General features: G+C 36.8%; 1 protein-coding gene across 8 annotated transcripts in view; it reads right to left on the bottom strand.

The window, feature by feature from the left end:
• Positions 1–21,878, bottom strand: part of CNOT4 (CCR4-NOT transcription complex subunit 4) — a 137,524-nt gene that overhangs the window by 55,893 nt on the left and 59,753 nt on the right. For 6 of the 8 annotated variants that reach the window (XM_022580425.3, XM_022580404.2, XM_022580444.3 and 3 more), the window contains exons 2-6: positions 20,514–20,779; positions 10,311–10,508; positions 2,859–2,945; positions 1,995–2,096; positions 1,122–1,247 (exon numbers count right to left, since the gene is read on the bottom strand). In XM_022580425.3, the coding sequence (XP_022436133.1) occupies positions 1,122–1,247; positions 1,995–2,096; positions 2,859–2,945; positions 10,311–10,508; positions 20,514–20,687 (687 nt within the window). In that variant the 5' untranslated portion in view covers positions 20,688–20,779. The remainder of the gene's footprint in view (positions 1–1,121; positions 1,248–1,994; positions 2,097–2,858; positions 2,946–10,310; positions 10,509–20,513; positions 20,780–21,878) is intronic. The other 2 variants (XM_022580436.2, XM_089917356.1) reach the window with 2 other exon arrangements.

Raw genomic sequence — 21,878 nt, 5'->3', positions numbered from 1 at the left:
GTAAAGCACAGTTCCCACTAGTCAAAATTCAGCATGAAATGGTTCAACCTTAGACTTCATCCAAAAGAAGAAAAAAATCAAGATGCATTTATTGGATAAGCAAGAAATAAGTAAGTCATCCACCCCCGTTAAATATCACAGAGAAATTATTTTAACACTGTTTTTAGATCATAAAGACAATACATACTGTCAAGAAATCCCAATATATTTATTATAATGGGATTTAATCTGTAGTAACTCCAAGTCAAAAAAGGTAATATTTCATTTCATTTAACAATCTGCTCTGAAAGGAGCCCCTCCTAGACTGTCTCTAGTTTGACTTGGAGAATGAAAGGCAGTAATCAATGCCCCCCACCTTCTAAATGAGAAGTATTCCTGCAAAAGTCCACAGCAACAATCTGAAGTCCTCACCTATAACAGGGAAGTGCAGTATTGTGCTTTGGCATAATCCTCATTTAATATGCCGTATGGTCAACATTTTTACTTGTAAAGGCATGTTTATACTACAAATTGAAAGGAGACAGGAGAACAGGAAATGTAAAAAAGAACACAGGAAAATAAGCCTTCAATTCACCCTTTACAGGACACTGACTCACTGGATACTTTCATGGGAAGAATCATTTTATAAAAATAATGTTAGCTTTCAGCAGCATCTAATAGAGTATTATTTTCTAGCATGCTCTGTGAAGAGTAGAGATGGGGTGGGGGACCTCATAATTACAATATCCCACTTAGCTTTCATTTTGCTGACATTCCCCCTAAAGTAGCATTTACCAAAATGCTTTCCTTGGTCAATTAAGTCCTGGTTCTACATACCCCTCGGGATATGTATTAGCATATTAAAGACTCTAAGAAGTGTTGCTGGGGTTGTGGGGGGGGGAATCTATTTATCTTCATTAATCAAGCATTTTCAAACTTAGTGGACCACAGAACCACTTTTATTGTAACAATACCCTGCAGAACTGATATTCCATGGAACACTATGTATTTGGAAAATGCTACTTTAAAGTAATACCAGTTTAAAGAAAAAGAAAATTCTTAGTTTTTGCTTTTGTAATTTTAACTTATAAAGAAAAATACTTCCTTTTCTGCAAAGTTGATAATTCACATTACTTTACTACCTGCATTTCCTCTTTTGTGAAGCTGGCCGCCTCGTCCCCCAATTCATGTAGGTACATGCAGTCAGGCTTTGGACACTGCATATTCTTTAAGAAGTAACTGCAGTATTTTGTTGTACCTAGAGATGCCTGCAGCAAGAGGAGGAAAGCGGAGGGGGGGAGGGAAAAAGACCCAAAATGTGAACTGACACCACAATGAAAATTTCCATATTTAGTGTTTTCATTTCACCTAAAATGAGGCACAGGCACAACAAAACAAAGTATGGCTGTGAATACTAGAGAACTAAACTATTATTAGCAGGATTTATTAAAGATGATGATCATTTAAAAGAACTAAAAAAAAAATCTCGGCCTATGGTTTCCAGAGCTTGAGCACCCAGAGTATTTCCCTAGAGGTCAGAAGAGTAGAAAGACAAAATCTGTTCCATGTTTCAAGTGGTTAGGCACATAAGGCAAATTCCTTTTTCTAATTATGCCATCCTTCTTCCACTTACTTAAAAGCATTGCTTGGTGGGACCCTTCATGCAAACCTGAACTGATCAATGCCCAAATATTTAAGGACAACAAATCAGAACAATTATCTATTTCTGACAAGGAGAGTAATAAATCCATTTTCACAAAATATGTGTAAATATAAGGAGATTTTTAAAGATTTATCCCTTAATAATGAATGTGTTTACTCCTAGCTGGTAAAACAGGACCCTACATAGGTCAGCTATAAACAAATTAGCTGTCATAGGTTGGAATGGATGCCTAAGAAGCAATCTTCAAATTAGACTCCCTTCATGTAATATGTAAAAGCTACGCTCTTCTCTAGTTAATACGTTATCCCTTCCCCCTTAAAAAAAAAAAAAAAAATCAGGAGGACCGTATTACCTTAAGTGTTCTGCCATCTACCACCACATTGTTGACACACTGTATGGCTCTGAGAGCATCTTCCGACCGGATATAGGTTACGTAAGCACTGGCGCTTGGACCCTAAAGTGAAAACCCACTGTTATTAGTATCAAATTCAACAAAAACTTAACAACAACAAAATTATCTTGCAACCTGCCTCAGGAATTCTAAAGGCCTTTACTACTACTTTCATTAATAATAATGACAATGATTAGAAGTAGTAGTAGCTTTGATTAAACCATATACTAGTTCATCTTAAGATAATCATACTTAATGAATTTTATCTGATTTTAAGTAGACTAAAATAAATATGAATAAAATATTATCTTTGGCTTGGCATCTATTTTTTTTAAAAGTCATCTGACAGGCTCGTCAAGGTTACAAAAAAACATACTTTGAAAGTTAGATAAAAAAAAATAAGATTTGAAGACAGTGTCAAACTATGTTCTCCCCAAAATAAATGCAGTCTGTAAGAGTATTCTATCTGCTAATACCAGCATAACAAAGACGCTGTATTAAGTTCACAATATCTGAAAACATTATTAATTAGAAATCATTATATAATTTAACTGCCTGATAATAGACTCAATTCCCCCTCCCCTTCAAACCATCACTAGATCTATGTTTTACTATTTCCGTCTTATTACTATCAATTCACAGTTAAGTCCTGAAAAGGTCAAATAAGCACCAAAAATTCCCCCACCCCACCAACAGAGGTCACTACACTGCTTAAATCTTTGACCCTTAAGCTTTCTAATCACAGAAAGCAAGTTTTCCTTCTGAGCAGCCCAGGTCAAGCCCAGACCATAGGGAGGAAAGGCAAAAATCCCTATAATTAGTTACCTGTGAGCCTGCATATGATGTGCTATTATTGATGACAACTTTATGTATTTTACCAAACTTCCCAAAATATTCTGGTCGTTTTAAAACCTATAAAAGAAGAAGAAATAAGGTATAAACTGTCTCCATTTCATCAACTTTATCCTTATAATGGGGACATATACCATCCCTCTTCAGTGAAAATAAAATAATTTTTAATGTTTTCTAGTAAATGTGACTACTTCCTAATTACAATTTGTGTGGTTAACCTACAGGAAAACATCAACAAAGTCTAAAAGCTATTCTTTATTGACCCACTGAATAGAAACTGAGACTTACTAAGTTCAGTATTATCTATTACATTCTAATATCTACACCAATAATCTAAGGGATTTTAGCTTCACAGTATTCTTAAACACAAAACAGATCAAATATCTTAACCACATTTTCATTAATAGATGATCATTATAAGAAAGTAATTCTCAGAACAATGACCAAGATTATGTATTAAACAGAAACTCAAGAACAGACACCAGTAGAGACAGTCTTTACTCATAAATCTATTGTATATAATATTTTATATATTATATTAAAGCATTGTTTATAAGTTATGCATTCCAAATATGGTAACAGAATGTTCTTCAAACTTCTATGCTTTATTACTGTGTGTCAATAAATTTTCCTTATGTCAATTTCACCATTTCTCAACTGTCTCCTGTTTTTTTTCTCTCTTTTTCCTAATAAATAACAAATGTGAGGTTATGGATGAAAAAAAAACTGGGGAAACAAATTTATACAATATTTTCTCTACTACCTGGTTACTTCTTTGTGGTCATTTTCCCTCATACTTGTGTCATCTCCTTTACTATGTGATCACTATATGCATTCACTTAGCTTCTCTAAAACTTACTTAACCTTGGCTAACCTGATACAAAAACCTCTCCCATGATTTGCAACTACCTCAAAATTAAATTTGTTCTTTTCCTAGAATTCATCTATAGACCTACTGTTCCTACAATCTCTCCAAATAGCAAGCTCTCTCTCAATGAAAGCTTTTTTTTTTTAACATCTTTATTGGGGTATAATTGCTTTACAATGGTGTGTTAGTTTCTGCTTTATAACAAAGTGAATCAGTTATACATATACATATGTTCCCATATCTCTTCCCTCTTGCGTCTCCCTCCTCCCCACCCTCCCTATCCCACCCCTCCAGGCAGTCACAAAGCACCGAGCTGATCTCCCTGTGCTATGAGGCTGCTTCCCACTCAATGAAAGCTTTACGCACATATCTGTTCAAGTGTGTGCAAAGTATCCTTTTCAAATACTCTTATACTCTTGATAATATTCTCACATACTTGCAACTTAGCTAATATGTTCTGCATCTGACAGAACCAAAGCTTTGTGAAACAGTCTGTGATTGGGGGTGTCATTAATTCTTAACAGTTTTCAACTTGATTTATTTAAAATTTTTTACCTTATTTTATTTTAGGTCTTTATAAGTATAGGGTTTAGGCCTTATGTTTTCTACAGCCAATTTTAATGGATTAGAAGGTGAAGTGACTACATTGGCTTTCAATCTTTCTTCTACCCGAATCCCCTGAGGGATATGGCGGTAAGTGTGGTAAAGGCAATGACTCTTGGGTTGTTCACAAAAAAGTCTTAGAATAGAGGGTTAGGGAAGAGTATACCTTGAAAACCCTTCTGGCCAGTGGAGTACAGAACTGTATTCAATATTCCAGCTTGATGCATACCAACTCAGCAAAAGGCCTCAGCCAAAATACCTGCTTCAAAGGATTCAGGCTGGTTACAAGTTGTGCTGCATCAGCAGCTCATATCATATCCAAGTTTACGGCAGTAGTTCTCAATAAAGGCAGCATCAAGGGAAGCTGGAACATTTTGGAACTCTGTGGGAGCTTTTATTAGGGGAGGTTGTCAAAGTAACTGGGAGACACTATTCGTGTTCAGTGGATGGGAGCCAGGGAAAGCTTACAGCACTCAGGCTAGCCCTGTACCACAAAGAATTGTCCTGCACCACTTTTGAATGTTCTATAAGACATTCATCTAGCTGACAGGCCTGTTTACAATTAAGTGAACCTAGAAACAAATTATAAACATAAAGTAGTTCCCCACAGTTTTGACATATGTTGAATTTAAAAGCAAATAGTGTGTAATTAAGGGACTACCACAAGTGCTTTGTTTGAAATTTTACTAAGAATTGCTTCAGAAAAATCACATCATTGGCACTTCATGGTACCTGAGGTGCCAATACATACACCTGTAACAATCTGCCTTTGTAGTTGTCATATTCACAGTGATTCTACAAACAGATGCAAGCACCTATTTTATAACATACTGGAAAAAAAGTACTTTACAAACTTATATATGCATACAAGTCATTTGAGAATCTAGTTAAAATACATATTTCAGACCCTGAGAGTCCACATAATTAAGCTCCCAGGTGATACTAATGCTACCAGCCCAGCGGCCACACCTTGAGTAGCAAGGTTCTAGAGCAGAGCTACCCAAGTATTTACATGCAGAAATAGTCTTTTTATAATTTTTAATTTCTCCTTCATTTTTTTCAAATTATGTATCATAATTTATGTATCAAATTATGTATCATAATTTATGTATAAATTATGTATCATAATTTATGTATCAAATTATGTACACAGACAGATATTATCAAGAAGTCACTGCATGAAACTTAAAGGGTGTTATAAAATATAAGTTTAAAAAAAAGTGGGTACTGGGTCTGAAAAGGTTAAAAGCTGGCTTATGGAAATAAATTCTGGCCAGTATTTGAGTAACACCTTCATAACAACATAAGATTTGTACATAATTACACTGAACAGCCAGAATAATATTTTCAAAGCACAAATCTAGCCATGTCATTCTGTTCTTAAGAATAGTTAATAGCTTCCCATTGCCTTTAAGATAAAGTGCAAACTCGTTAGCATGTTTTAAAAGCCCTTCATTATCCCTTACCACTTACCTTGTCAGCCTCCTCTCTCACCATTTCACTCTAATTTTCCAGCCAAACAAATCATTTGCAGACTGAGCTCTTTCTCATCCAGAAGCATCTGTATAATTCCTGGACCTGAAGCACTTTACCCCAGAGATAGCAGGAGAGTACACATCTTCCCCCCAAGGTCAGGTACCATCTCTTGTGCCTCCAAAGCACACAGCACTCCTCATAGTGTACTGTTGCTTTTATAAATAAACAGGGGCTACCTTTTTATTGGTTTATGTTCAGTGTCTTACACAATGCCTGGCACACTGTAGGTACTTAATAAATGCTTATTGAAAAATTAAACTGTCTTAGTATTGAACAAAAAGAGTAACATGGGGGACTTCCCTTGTGGTCCAGTGATTAAGAATCCACCTTCCAATGCAGGGGATGAGGGTTCGATCCCTGGTCAGGGAACTAAGATCCCACATGCTGCAGGGCAACTAAGCCCACACGCTGCAACTAAGACCCAACACAGCCAAATAAATAAATAAATACAGATCTAAATCTTAAAAAAAAAAAAAAGGATAACATGGATGTAAAACACTAGTGGGCCTTAATGTATTAGAAAATGGCCTATGGCTGATAAGAAATGGTTTGCCCAGGCAAGGGAAATTTAAATAACTTAGATGCTCTATATTAAGTTGCACATTACAGATTCTGTCTGAACATAAGTCAACGAGCAAAACAATACTCTAGTAAATAAAAAAGGTAAAGAGTATGGGTAGCAGGCAGAACACCCTGCATATCACCACATTACCCATATATTTAATGTCCTATATTTACTTCACAGTGAGCCAACTTTAGTGCTCATTACCATATAAAAGGCCACATGATAGAATTATAAATTCCCAATGGCATACCTAATGTGTAAAATGTCTTCCTATATATTCTTTGGGAACACAGTCAAGTGTTCATGAACACCACAGAGAAAATAAAAAATGTGGTAAGCAGATGGAAGGATGGATGGATAAATGGACGGATGGAGGAACAACAGACCATTCACTGGTGTAAAATACATTGGAAAAGGAGCTCTAAGACCAGGGAGGGGAGGATGGGGCTGGGTTTCTAGCCCTGGCTCTGCTATGAAATAGCTGAGTGATCCTAGGCAAGTCACTCAACTTCCTTGTGCCTCTGTTTCCCTTTTGTAAAATGAAATGTTTGCGTCTTTAAAGTCTTTCAGTTCCTCAAACAAGCTGCTCTTTCACGCAGTCACGAACCTGAAACATCCTTGTCCTTATTCACTGCCCAGCTAATTCCTAATCATTTTTAATCATCCTTTCCTCAGGGAGGCTTTTTGTGGATCTCTGTACTAGCTAAATTCCCCACTGTTACATGTTCTCAAAAAGCCCTGTACTTCCGTTTTTTTTTTTTTGCGGTATGCGGGCCTCTCAACACTGTAGCCTCTCCCGTTGCAGAGCACAGGCTCCAGACGTGCAGGCTCAGCAGCCATGGCTCACGGGCCCAGCCGCTCCGCGGCATGTGGGATCTTCCCGGACCGTGGCACGAACCCGTGTCCCCTGCATCGGCAGGCGGACTCTCAACCACTGCACCACCAGGGAAGCCCTGTACTTCCGTTTATAAATGCTCAGCATGCTTACAAGGACTTAATTCTGTCTTCTCCACTGTCTGTAAGCTTGTACGGGTAGAGACTGTCTGCTTGCTAAACCACTTCATCTCCAACATCAAAGTACCTAACAGATTGTAAGTATTCAAGAGTTAATTTATAGAATGAATGAATTAGGTTCTGACAATATAAATTTTTAGGATTTAGGAGATGATTACCTCTAATCATTACCTCTAATTACCATATCTTCTAAGATAGTTTTTTTTTCTATTGAGCGATAAATGAATACATTTGACTATCAATCTTGGCATGAAGTTTTCAGATGTACAAAAATTATTTTCAAAACAAGCTTTAAATTTTCCTAAATGTTCCTGTTTTGCTAATCAGAATTCAGTCAAATATCAAACTGTCATCATCCAAAAATAAGTAAATCACAGGGATCTTCTTTGTCTCAAAAGTTACCCTAACAATTTGAAACTTCGAGTTTTCTAATGAAGCTGACTTTAACTTTTCCAATCTGAAAGGGTTAGACAGTTACATTAAGAAAAATTTTAAAGATAATATTTAGAAGTAGTAGGATTTAATAACTAAAACACTAATCTCTGGTCTTCCTAGGCTTTCAAGAGAAATAAGAGAGAGAAACTAATGTTTAAGAAAATTCATGGGCTTCCCTGGTGGCGCAGTGGTTGAGAGTCTGCCTGCCGATGCAGGGGACACGGGTTCGTGCCCCGGTCAGGGAAGACCCCACACGCCGCGGAGCGGCTGGGCCCGTGAGCCATGGCAGCCGAGCCTGCGCGTCCGGAGCCTGTGCTCCGCAACGGGAGAGGCCACAACAGTGGGAGGCCCGTGTACCGCAAAAAAAAAAAAGAAAATTCACTGTCCTCTCACCAAGCACAATGATTTCAAAAGTATAAAACCAGGACAGTGATTTTTAAGTATATTTAGACTCATGATAAAATGTTCTCTCTCACTAGCCAACCCCTAGATTAATTTCTTTCTGTGTAATAGTTCTTCAGATTAATCTTACTAACATCATGTTATTTGAAATGAAAATAAGAAATCTCTGTACATAAGTAAAAACAAACCACAGATTCTAAAGAAGAGGTAGGAAACCTATAATCCAAACATCAGACTGAGACTATGGCTTAATTTTATCCAGCCTTTGGGTGGTGCTCTGTATGCCTCCAGTACCACAGGTGACTGGATTTTGTATTAAGAAAAGCAAGTACATCCATATCCAAGAGTTATAAAATCAAAATAAAAGTTCCATTAATTTACTGGAATAGCAGGAAATTCCCTGGTCGCCTAGTGGTTAGGATTCCACGCTTTCACTGCCATGGCCCAGATTCAGTCCCTGGTCAAGGAGCTGAGATCCCACAAGCTGCATGGTGCAGCAAAAAAAAAAAAAAAAAAAAAATTAGTAGGAATAAATAGAGGTAGGTAAATAAAAAACTTGCAGAGGCAAGAAATGCTCTCTGGTTGGAAAAAAAAGTAGTGTTGAAAGAGGGAGACAGAAGCTTTGGGACAAAGTTGTGGCAGTGTTCAAGAGTGAAGTGGGATTCTGCCTGTCTGGGGAGTTAAGTATTAGATTTAGGAAAAAGGGAGAAGTGGCTGCTGAGGTCAAGTCATAGGCCTAAAATGAGCTCTCTCCTTATCATCTCTTATTAAAGAAGTCTTCTCCAGTATGAACCCTCTGACTTTGGAAAGAACGTCTCCGGAAGATCATGTAGCCCACTAATGCCAGCATCTCTGGACCTAGGTCCTAGTAATTCTTGAGCTGCCTCCACATTTATTACCAATGATAAAGCCTTCTTAGTAAGGTCACCCTGATTTTTCTCCTCTACTGATCATGAAGCCCTTCACAGCCTCAATACACAGTAAACTTATCAGCAATAAATATTTTTTATTGTCTCTAAACTGATTTGTACAAAATCAATGTATAGACACCTTAAATTTCCTCCTTCTGGGGCCTTTAGCCCACTTAGCCAAGTTCAAAGATTCCCACCTCCCTAATCATATTCACTGCAATCCTCCCTCTGATTGCGACCATCATGAGCATTACTTCAAACCCTTCTCAAGGAGTACTTTTGACAGATCCCCCAAATTCGGCTCTCTCCAACATTCTGGTTGCCAATCAGTTTCTATCTGCCTTCCCAACAAACTAGTCAGCACCTCCTGGTATATCAGAAACTAAAAGTTAGCAGATGTGCATCCATGGGCATCAAGGAAAGTTATGAGTTCAACATTATTCTAATAAGGCTGGTGGAGGAAGGAGAGAAAAGGGTTAAGTAATAAACAAAAGGGTTAAGACGTCCCCTGCCTCCAAACGAATGACAAAGAGCCTGGTCCACAGTTTCCCTTCATCAAATTCTCCCTCTTTCCCCAAAACTGGCTTAAAATGAATCAGTAAAGAATGATGATACAGTATAGCAACAGTTGTATCACTGTTCTATAACCGAGGTTCACTACTTGGGCACGATTTAAAAAAAAAAAATACGGATCTTTGGTGGGTTCATGAAACTGCATCTCCACTGTTGGCCCTTAATACAGCTACAGAGAAGAGGAAACACACAGAGTAGTCATGTCACATTAGCCTTAAGAGCAAAATAGAACCATTATCCAACTTTCACAGGTTATTAGCACTAAAGGGGACTTGAGAGATCTAGTTCAACTGCTTAGTTTTACAACTGAAGAAAATGAGCCAGGGAAGATTAATACACTTGCCTAAGATCACAACTGGTCATTGGTTTCTTAGTGATTATTAAAAAAATATTTCCCATTTTCTCCTAAGTTTTAATATTTTCAGGTAAATCCTGCAGTTGGGCAGAGTCAGCTATTATTTCCAAATATACAAAAAGAAAAAATGCCAAGTTGAGAAAGAAAAGAGAAGAAGACTTACCTCTGGGTCTGCTAGGCGCTGAGACAGACCTACAACAAAGACGAGGTTTTTTTGTACAACACGTACACTAGCCAAATGTTTGCGATTTTCTGATATTTTCTGTTTTCTCTCATTTTGTTTCTGTTTTTTCTCATTCTTTATCCTTTGCAGTTCTTCCTGGGAGAGTGGTTTATAAACTGCTGGGTCTTCTGGATATGGCTGTAGGCATAAAACAAGTATAGAAGTTAGCATTAAATAAACAGAAAACTGTATGAATAACAATTATCAAATTCTGGATGATGTGTATGCACATCACATCTCCCTTTGTTACAACTCCCTTTTTATGAATCTTTTCAGTTTTTATTTAATAAAAGTTAAATGTTATATAGAATTGTTTTAAAATACTATTTAAACCACTTATTGTGCTGAAATTTGAAACATCACCAAAGGTTCTAAAATTTAAAACAACAATATTGGTATTCCCTACAATGCCTAGCACACAGTTTACAGGAAAATTAAGCTTCTAAGGTACTGTGTAAGAGGCAAAGAGTATAAGTTCTCTCATCTAAATATGGGTTTATGTATTACAATCAACAAATATTTAATGAAAACTTACTATGTGCTTGGAGATTAATGAAGTACTTATTCCTTAATACATTCCCAGTCTAAGGACACAGATGAGCAAATAAACAGCAATACATAGATCCTCTGGCCCAGGAGTTTGAACTTAGCTTCAACACTTATTATCCACGTGGTCTTAGACAAGTCAATTAAACTCTATGCCTCCATATCCTCATAAGTAAAATGAAAATAATCTTAAAGGCTGGTGTAAAAATAACACTCATAAAGCAATTATTATGTGTAACTGGCACACAGTAATCCCTCAATAAATACTAGTAATTACACTCTTACAATGGTTTCCTCTCTCATCATTATAATTTTGTTTTCATTCCTATTGCTAATGCCAAGACTACTGATGGCCTGAATAAGAGCTGTGGGCTCACACTGCCTGGCTTTGAATCTTGGATCATTCTTTACCAAGAGACCTTGGCAAAGTTATGTAATCTGTGTGCCTCAGTCTTCTATTCTGTAAAATGGGAATCAGAGTACTTTATTCAGAGGGTTCCTGTGAGAATTAAGAAAGACAACACGCTTATAAAGTAATTAAAATTGTGTCCTGCACAGAAGCATTCAATAAGTCAGTTATTATAACAGCGAGCCCTCCATATCTGCAGGTTCCACATCCTCAGATTCAACCAGCATGGACTGAAAATATTTTGAGGTAAAAAATTCCAGAAAGTTCCAAAAAAACAAAACTTGAATTTGCCATGCACCCAGCAACTGTTTACATAGCATTTACATTGTATTTACAACTATTTATACAGCATTTACATTGTATTAGATATTATATGTAACCTAGAGATGATCTAAAGTATATGGGAGGATGTGCGTAAGTTATACCCAAATACTACACTGTTTTATATAAGGGACCTGAGCATCCACGGACTTTGGTATCTGCGGGAGTGGGGTGTGGTGTTCCTGGAAATGATCCTGTGCAGATACCAAGGGACAACTGAACTACTACAAAAAACAGTTAATAATAAATGGAAGATGGAACACACTAAATAATAATATCTAAAAGCTGAATGTGAAGAGATCCCAGAAATGGGAAACTGTGCCTATCAGAATATCAGAAGTGGGGATTAACAGAAATCTTGCCGTCAAGACAAAAAGTGGGGGACCCTAGTAGCGCAGTGGTTAAGAATCCGCGTGCCAATGCAGGAGACAGGGGTTCGAGCCCTGGTCCGGGAAGATCCCAGATGCTGCGGAGCAACTAAGCCCATGCACCACAACTACTGAGTCTGTGCTCTAGAGCCTGCAAGCCATAACTACTGAGCCCACGTGCCACAACTACTGAAGCCTGTGCGCCTACAGCCCGTGCTCCGCAGCAAGAGAAGCCACCGCAATGAGAAGTCTGCGCACCGCAACAAAGAGTCGCCCCTGCTCGCCGCAACTAGAGGAAGACCGCGTGCAGCAACAAAGACCCAATGCAGCCAAAAATAAAATATAAATAAATAGGGCTTCCCTGGTGGCGCAGTGGTTGAGAGTCTGCCTGCCGATGCAGGGAACACGGATTCGTGCCCCGGTCCGGGAAGATCCCACATGCTGCAGAGCGGCTGGGCCCGTGAGCCATGGCCGCTGAGCCTGTGCGTCCGGAGCCTGTGCTCCACAACAGGAGAGGCCACAACAGCGAGAGGCCCGCGTACCGCAAAAAAAAAAAAAAAAAATATATATATATATATATATATACACATATATATATAAATAAATTTATTTTTTAAAAAAAACGAAGAAAAAAGTGGGAATCAGGAAGAGAGGAGGGAGTATCCACAAGCATGAAAACTTGCATGCCTTTAACATAAAGTAACTTTCATCTTTTCATACATAAAGTTTTAAAAATTAATTAAAAAAACAAACATCCTCCAATTTGTGAGCACACTTTGATTAATGCTGAAGGCAATTAAGAAAGTGAGATTTCCTTTTATGTTCCTCAACGTCTACTAGTAATAACATAAAGCCTCCAAAAATCCTGTTCTTAAATATTCAGGCATAACTCTTGGTGGTCCTGCAGGATGTAAGCATCCATACCATTCAATTCCCACATTTAAAGATTTGAGGGGCTTCCCTGGTGGCGCAGTGGTTTAGAGTCCACCTGCCGATGCAGGGGACACAGGTTCGTGCCCCGGTCCGGGAAGATGCCACATGCTGCGGAGCGGCTGGGCCCATGAGCCATGGCAGCTGAGCCTGAGCATCCGGAGCCTGTGCTCCGCAATGGGAGAGGCCACAGCAGTGAGAGGCCCGCGTACCGCAAAAAAAAAAAAAAAAAATTTGAATCTACTTGGCATACTCCAACTTACTAGTGAGTGGGAGGCACCTAAAACAGAGGACTCAGTAATTTCCCTGACTTTTGCATGACCTGAGGGCTTTCTCCAGGATCAAATATAAAGTTTATGTCACACATTTTAGGGGTTCAATAAATATTTGCCACCTTAATACCAAGCTACTCTCTAGAAGTGGAAATTTAGCACTACTAATTTTCTTTTTTAAAAAAAACCTTATGTTGGGCTTCCACGGTGGTGCAGTGGTTAGGAATCCGCCCGCCAAGGCAGGGGACACAGGTTCAAGCCCTGGTCCAGGAAGATCCCACATGCCGCGGAGTAACTAAGCCCATGCCCCACAACTGCTGAGCCTGCACTCTAGAGCCGGTGAGCCACAACTACTGAGCCCATGTGCCACAACTACTGAAGCCTACATGCCTAGAGCCCATGCTCCGCAACAAGAGAAGCCACCACAATGAGAAGCCCGTGCACCACAACGAAAAGTACCCCACCCCGCTCACCACAACTAGAGAAAGCCCGCGCGCAGCAACAAAGACCCAACGCAACCAAAAATAAATAAATAAATAAAAAGAATTGGCTACCATCTTTAAAAAAACAAACTTATTTCAAAGTGTTCTTACATTTTAATTTGAGGAACCAAATGGTTAAGGATCTATTACAATAAATTCAATTCTTCAATCAATGATGTAATCTTCCCAATTTAAATCTTTTCTCTCTCTCCACTCACCCTTCTGTACCTATATTATCTCCTTTCAAATCTTAATCTATCTGCCTGGATGATTTTAATCCCATGAAGCTATTCAAAGCTATATGGGCACAAGTATAAAAATGAACTACATACAAACCAATTAAAATACCTTTCCAGAAGATCATTTAAAATTTTCATTTGCACATGGAAAAGCTATTTTCTACCACAGGATTTCTGGGTAGCTCCTTTCCGAGCGTTTATCATTAAGTTTATTTGAAAGCTGTTGCCCTTCATTAACATCTATAGTGGTGATAGTCTACTCCCTGAGTGGATCAAGCATATAGATTGTTCCTAGTTCCATTTCAAAGTCTAATCCATGCACTGAATCTTACCAGTCCACGATAAGAGAAGTATAAAAATTGAGAGAAAGCATTTGGAAACTTTTATAGCAACTTAACATTGCCACAACATTCAAGTACCTCATCAGTGGGCTCTGAAGAATAAGATAGTTAACGGTGTGGTTGTTATCGAACTTAGGTGGTAAATCACATGACACAAGCTGGGTACTAGGCATGCTTAATAGGACCCTGTATCAGTCACCAACAGACTGTGGTTGGGGGTGGGGGTGGGTTACAAAAAATCTGGTTCTGCATCAGAGATAGTCTGAAAAACACTGATGTAACTTTTAACTCTTCTGAAAACATGAAGGATTTGACAAACACTCCGGTTTTTTTCTTTGCTAACAATCTCTGACACTGTAAAATCCTGATAAAAGATGATGCAAAGTAATACAAATGCCAAAAAAATTAAAATACATACACACACACACACAAAAATGGAGAATGACAATTACCAAAAATCGGGTTGCAGTATCAATTCTCATCAAGTATATTACTGAGGCACCACCATGTTGAGTATATAACACTGGTTACCCCAATCTTCTTCTATATTATTCCAAGTTTTTTCTATGGAAATATACTTCCATAAGGCTTCAAAGTCAACTTAAAGTCAATTTTATTGGACTATAACTGCTACATAGTGATACATTACACATACCAATACAGAAAGATACCAACACAGGAGAACAAATTAGTTTACCATGAATTCCATGATGGTTCCTCCTCCACACACACACCACCATAAAAACCTACTCTACAAATCCAATAATAGAAAATTAATAAGCTCATACAGTAGATGAGGAACGGAGGTAGATTAAAGATGGGATATGAAAACACATAATTTGAATAGCTGCAGAAAGAGACCGTGACCCACAAAGCTAGTAATAGTACTAAAAATGAATATAAAGAAAAATATATCTGGTCTACTTTTTGACTGAAACAGATGGGTTAAACCTAATTTTCTAGGAATATATGATCAAATAAAAATTACAAGTAAAAAATTTTTCTTTAAAGGTACTACTGCATGTTACAAACTAGTGTTAAATAGGACACCTGTGGAGAAGCATTTTTAATGTGTAAAATATTTCTAATGGTGTTAATTTGTCAACAAATTGCCAAACTACTAATTAAGATGGTTTATAGCCTCTAATGTAATCATTTAATTCCTTTCATATGTGTAGTTATGTTTCCATTTTTATTCCTAATTTACATGTGTATTTACATGTGTCTTCTGTTTTATTTTCTGATCAGACTTACCAGGACTTTATTTTATTCGTTGTTTCAAAGAACCAGCTCTAACCGTTACTGAAATATTGCTTTTTTCCTATTTCACTAAATTCTACTTAATCCCTACTTTCCACTGTCGCAATGTTTATTCTTTTTCTGGTTTCTTAACCTGGAAATAAGTTCATCTATTTTTGTTCTTCATTTCCTAATTAATGCATTTACAGCTTTATCTCTTCCTCTTGCTAAAGACAACGAAAAATACTGTATAAAACTTTTTCCTAACCAACATCTTAAAAACAATAATGATCTGCAGTGGGGAAGTCCCAAGACAATTTTTGGATAAAAGTCAAAACCCAGAGAGATAAGTGGAAGTCTGAGTAACAACAAATGGGAGAGAGGAACAAATGGGGGAAGAGGGACAGCATTAAAAGTCCAAGGCCAAATCAAGGTGAAGAATTTTGGGGGAGATCACTCCCACATTAAGCTGAGACCCAGCCCACCCTCAAAGAACTCATTTTGTCTCAGGGTAAGTACAAACTACACAGAGGTCAGTACACGATAAGAAAAAAGGAAAAGGGTGTGAAGAAAACCATCCTAGAGAAGTTGAAACCAATCCCAGGGAAGATGTGCATCCAGGAGAACAAAAGACCTTTATGTTTAAGGCATCCCTAATGGCAATGTTTACAGGATCCAGCAGAAGCCAAATCAAAGCCTCTCTATCGGAGGGCAAATTCATCTTGGGCCTTGGAGAACCTTACAAATAATTCAATGACAACCATGAAGCAGATACAGACAACAAATCACATAAAGAAATAAAACAACATGAACAACAACCAACAGAAACATCCCTCACAAGACTTCAGCTTCTGGAATTACTGGACAGATTTTAAAACAATAATTCTAATCTGTTTAAACAAATATATGACAAACTTGAAAATATCTGCATGGTATAAAAAGCTTTTTAAAAAATCAAAAAAGAACAAACGTTACTTCTAGAAATGGAAAACACAATGGCAAAATTTAAAAACTCAGTAGACTAGACCTAAAAGAAAAAATTCTGATTGATCAGAAGAGATCATCCATTAATGCATGAAAGGAAGAAACAGAAAAGAGATTAAAAGACATGGCAGATAGTGAAAAGATCTGGAAAATATTTAATCAGAGTCTCAGAAAAAGAGGAGAGAGAATAAATGCAACAGCTGAAGAGATAACAGCTTAATTTTTTCCAGAACTAATGAAACTCACCAAATCCACAGATTCAAGAAGCCCTACAAACCCCAAGAAGAATAAATAGAAATACACAAGTGAGTTCTACTTTCTGGAACTGATTAATATATCCATTGTGGCCTAACAGTCAATTTTTGTACCCACTACACCTGTATTTTAAAGTTTTGTACAAATTTATTTGTACAGAGTTGTGTGTGTGCACAAACACACACATGCTCGCTAATTGTGTTAATCAAATTTTCCATTTCCTTTTTATTGTGTACTTCATATATTTCTAAAATACAGAAATTAGAAGTCTCTCCATTACGCACGTAGGTGCAGTTTCTCCTGGTATTTACATCAGCTCAATATACTTCTTAGCTCTGTTAAGTAAATAAAAGTTTTGTGACTTTCATCAGTAAGAAAAATATCCTCTTTATCTTTTTAAAATGTGTTTGATCTTGAATTTGATTATGACTAACCAATATCAGTACTATTATATTTTCTTTCCTATGATTTCCATTTGCCCACTCTATCGTTTTTCCCCTAGTTTCACTGATATTTTTCTTATATGTGTTCCTAGTCAAACAGTTCTACAAGGTTTATTAGGAAAAAGAGCAGTCCCCCATATCCTTCCTCCCCCTCAACAGTTGCCTCTCCCTAAAAATAATCTGCTTATTCTTTCAGATGATTCTTTTGTCATTTACTATCACATCATTAAATAACATGCTTGTATTGCTACTTCCTGATTTTTCAGTATTAAATATTATTACATTATGCAAATTGAAGATTTAGATTTCTTTCAGCCAGCCTAACCATACATTCCAAGCCCACTTTCCAACCTTTGGTTAGGTCAAGGGTCACAATTACACTATTATGAAGTTCAAATATTATTTATACACTTCAACCTCCAGCCATGGCAGATTAGGTGGTAACAGACTAGGGCTACCAGCATAAACAACTAGAAAACTAGACAAAATATATGAAATTACTGTTTTCAGACACTGAATGACAGACAGTGAACAGCAGGTCTATGACCTCTGAGAGAAAAGAAAGAAGACAGATGAAAACCACAAGTGTCCCAGTTTTCTGCTCTTCTGGCACTTACTGGACATTGGCACTGGGTCCAACGGTCTCAATGAGCAGAGGGGGACAGTGTTCAAAATTTGAAGACGCTGAGGCAACTGAAATTTATGGGGCAAAATACCACACAGGGGGAACTAGTACAAAAAGAATTCCAGAAATCTACATACAGGAATCCTGTGGTAGCCAGTTTTCATAACAGCCCTCCTGAAGACACCCTGATAGAGTGAGTGTAAACAATGAATTTAGGGAGGAAATAAAAAAGAACACCAGTCACATGTACTCTTTCAGAATATAGAGGAGGAAACATTTCCTGAAACCAGTATTTCTTTGGTACCAAATCTAAAAACAACATAAAAGAAAGCCACAGATAAATACCTCTCATGACACAGACGCAAAACTCCTCCTGAAAATATTAGCAAATTGAAAATAAAAAGGATAATACATCATGATCAAATGAGATTCACCCTTGGGAGGGAAAGTTGATTTAAAAAATTAACCTAAATCACTGTTTCTACAGAACGAAGGAGATAACACACGATCATCTCAATATAAGCAGAAAAGGCATTGGATAAAATGCACTCACGATAAAAACTCGCTAATTTGCTCTTGAACTGTGTTCATTCTTTTCTTCAACATATCTATAGGATTGTTTATTTTGAAGATCTGTTTTTTTTTTTAAAAAATGTTCCTTCTACATGAATATGTCATTCTCTCTTACCTCTTTGAGAGGTACCAATGACACTTGAAAAAGTTTCTTTCTGTTTGCTTACTTATGTTAGATTCTTCTATATACTGATTTTTGTGCTTCTCTTCCATAACGTTGGCTTTCCTGAAATACCTATTGATTCTTGGTTGTTGCACATGTAAGAACTCTGTCAACCAGTCTATAAAATACTATTTCTGTTTGCTGCAGGATGTTTTTTTGTGACCACAGAGAGGAAAAACAGCTCAAAGGGGTAGGCTAATAGTTCATCTTCTGAGCATAGGAGGTCCTAGTTGCTCCAGGGTATTTCTATCCCCTTTAAGGCTCTGACCTAAATTTATAATCAGTGTTCCACCCAGAGGGCATCTGTACCTGCTACCTGGCATAAAAGTTGGACTGTTGTTCCAATGCCTCTGTACTCAACCAACCACACTGACAGTTTTCCGAGGATCTTGAAGCACCACTATTATTACCTTTTTTCAAGTCTTCTCCTGAATATGTTTTGAGTTAACACTTTTTCTTTAAATTGGTCCCAATGGCCTTCTGCCCTCCAGATTCCTCACACTAGTCCTCCCAGAAAGGAACCCTTTTACTAACAACCAGCTTTGCTGAAGTTACTCTGTTTAGTTTTTAATCTTAAATTTTTTGCTCCACTTTCTAAGGATTTGAGGTGATTCTAGGTAATCCCTTAAAACTGAAATGAATTTCTTTGCCATTTCCTCAAATAGTCTTAGGTTATCCTGAAAGTCACCACTTTCAACATAATAGTTCAGTACAATTGTCCTCTAATGGAATGATGGGGAACTGATTTTTTAAATACAACTGAATGTTTTAAAATTCATTAACACAGATTTAAAAAGCTGTTATCGTTTTCATTTACCTTTCCATTCACATTCTTAAAGTATATGAACTATATAAAAAGATATTATATACATTATAAACACCTACTGTTATATAACATATATATATATATATATAAACTACATTAATTAACATTTAAGTAGAGCTCACCTTTTTTCATTCATATAATCTACGTTAACTGCCCATTAGATTAAAAAAAAAAACTGGACAATGCATTGCCTTCTGAGATATTATTTTTTTTAATAACCTAGGTATCTAAAACACATTTCCAATTCTCAAAATTTGGTAATAATGAACCAAGAGCTCTTTGAATGGGTAAACAAAAGAAAGTTTAAATCATACAAACAGACATTAAAGATAAGGCAAAAAATAGCTATTTGCATTAATCCCTAAGGTGGTAACAAAGTCCTTCAAAACAGAGATGCAGCAATCCTACTCACCCTAATAGGTCACTTACTACACTGTAACTGCTGCATCTGCTTATAAAAACAACAAAACCCAGAATACTATTTTAAAAATCATAGATACTTTAGATTTAGAAAGGATTCAAAGGACTTGCATTTGACCCCCAAACCTACTACCCATTAGTTGATGCCTTCGATAAGTTACTTAAAAGGCCTAGTTTCCTTAAGCATACAATAGGGATAGCACTATCAGCCTAGGATTGCCATAAGGACCAACAAATGAAGTTAAGTATTACTTTCTAAACCAGGATTTCTCTTTTCATTTTAACTCATGATCTTTTTTAGTAAACATCAAAACTTCCCTACTATTTTGTACTAGAAAACTAAAGCAAATTTCCCCCCAGATGTAATACTGATAGTGCTTTTCCAATTTCACACCATCCTATCTAAATCTACTGCCTCTCTCTACTCCTAATCCTATTAAACAGCCAGCACCACCAACCTTGTCAATCTCCTCAGATAAGAAAACTAAGGCCAACCAGAGAGGTTATGTGGCTTCACCAAGGTCATATACTTATTTAACAATAAAGGCAAGACTCTGACTCCCAGGGCAGTGTTCTTTCCACTTCATTAAATCTTAAAAATACAATGCTACACATTATCTCATCTGAGGTTTGTAGATTCTTTTAAATCTACTTACTCATAGGCATGAGGAAAAAAACTAAACACAAAGTTATTTTGGAGTATTTACCTTTCTGCATGCAGGACAAAGCCCATTTTCATCAGTACGAATTCGATGCCAACAAAATCGGCAAATCTGGTAGCCACAGGTGCAAGGGAAAAAGTTGATATCATCTATCTCCAAGGGCTCCATGCAAAGAGGACATTCCACAGGGTCTTCCTTCACATCAGGACTGCGAGACATCTTCACGTTTATTAAACAGCAGCAAAAGTTTATAATAATTTAAGGGAGAAGGAGGGTCAGCGCTAGGAACTAAACTGTAGAACTTCGAAGACCTGCATAAGAAAAAACAAAATATACTGCTTACTACTGAAAAAATATGGCATATTCAATGATCAAGAATCAAATTTCATAAAAAATTTGAAAACTATTAAACAGATCAATTTTTGCTATCTCAGAAGATGGAATTCTGTATATTCTTCATGTCAAGATAAAAGGCATGAGGTTGTTAAATTTTTTGATTCAACAGAAACACAAAAGAACTTCCTTTTTTTAGCTAAAACATTTAATACTAACCAGTACTAATCATAGCATATTTTAGGGGAATAAATACTATGCAGAAACATCTTCACCTTAAAACATACTCTACACTGTCTTATCTTTCACCTAAAAGCTAGTAGTAATACTGCCACATAACTAAAAGAGTATTATAGTAGTCTAAAATGTGTCCTAATTTACAAAATAAAACTAATGAAGGAGAGCAGTTTCAGTTACCTGTAATTACATGTTAATATCAAACCATTACCACAGAAAACATAAGACTTGAAAAAAAAATGTCATAGAACCTAATTGTTTACAATTAAATATGTATTAGTATGCCAATGAAAAATTCACTTCTGGGAAAATACACACGTATTAAACAAAATCAAAATATTCCTTTTTATTATAGAAATGCTACAAAAAGCCTACAGAAAGGGGGAAGAGAACAAATAGATATCCATGCCTCAAAGTCTTTTTAAAAATTAAATAATTTATCTTTTTAGATTACGGAGAATTGAAAATTTTCAGGCTAAAGTCACTGTTAAATTAAAACGCTATGTCAAATAACAGAGATATTTTGTTTACATAATTTGACAAACTAATTCTAAAGTTTACATGAAAGAGTAAATGCATGAGACATGCTTTGAAACTTCTGTGGAAGAAATGTGGGGATCTGCACTATCAGATACTGAACTGTACTACAAAGCTACAGTAACAAATAATTTGATATTGGTACAAAAACAGACAAAAGATCAAAGAAACTAAATAGAGAATCTATAAACAGAACCATGAATTAATGAGATTTTAATATTTGATAAAAGGGACATAACAAGGGCTTCCCTGGTGGCGCAGTGGTTAAGAATCCACCTGCCAATGCAGGGGACATGGGTTAGA

The sequence above is a fragment of the Delphinapterus leucas genome, chromosome 9 (assembly GCF_059928025.1).
Source record: "Delphinapterus leucas isolate spDelLeu-1000000601 "Yukka" chromosome 9, BTC_Dleu_Yukka2, whole genome shotgun sequence".
Lineage (NCBI taxonomy): Eukaryota > Metazoa > Chordata > Mammalia > Artiodactyla > Monodontidae > Delphinapterus > Delphinapterus leucas.
The sequence above is the reverse complement of the archived record's forward strand: the minus strand, read 5'-3'. Positions and strand labels throughout refer to the sequence as shown.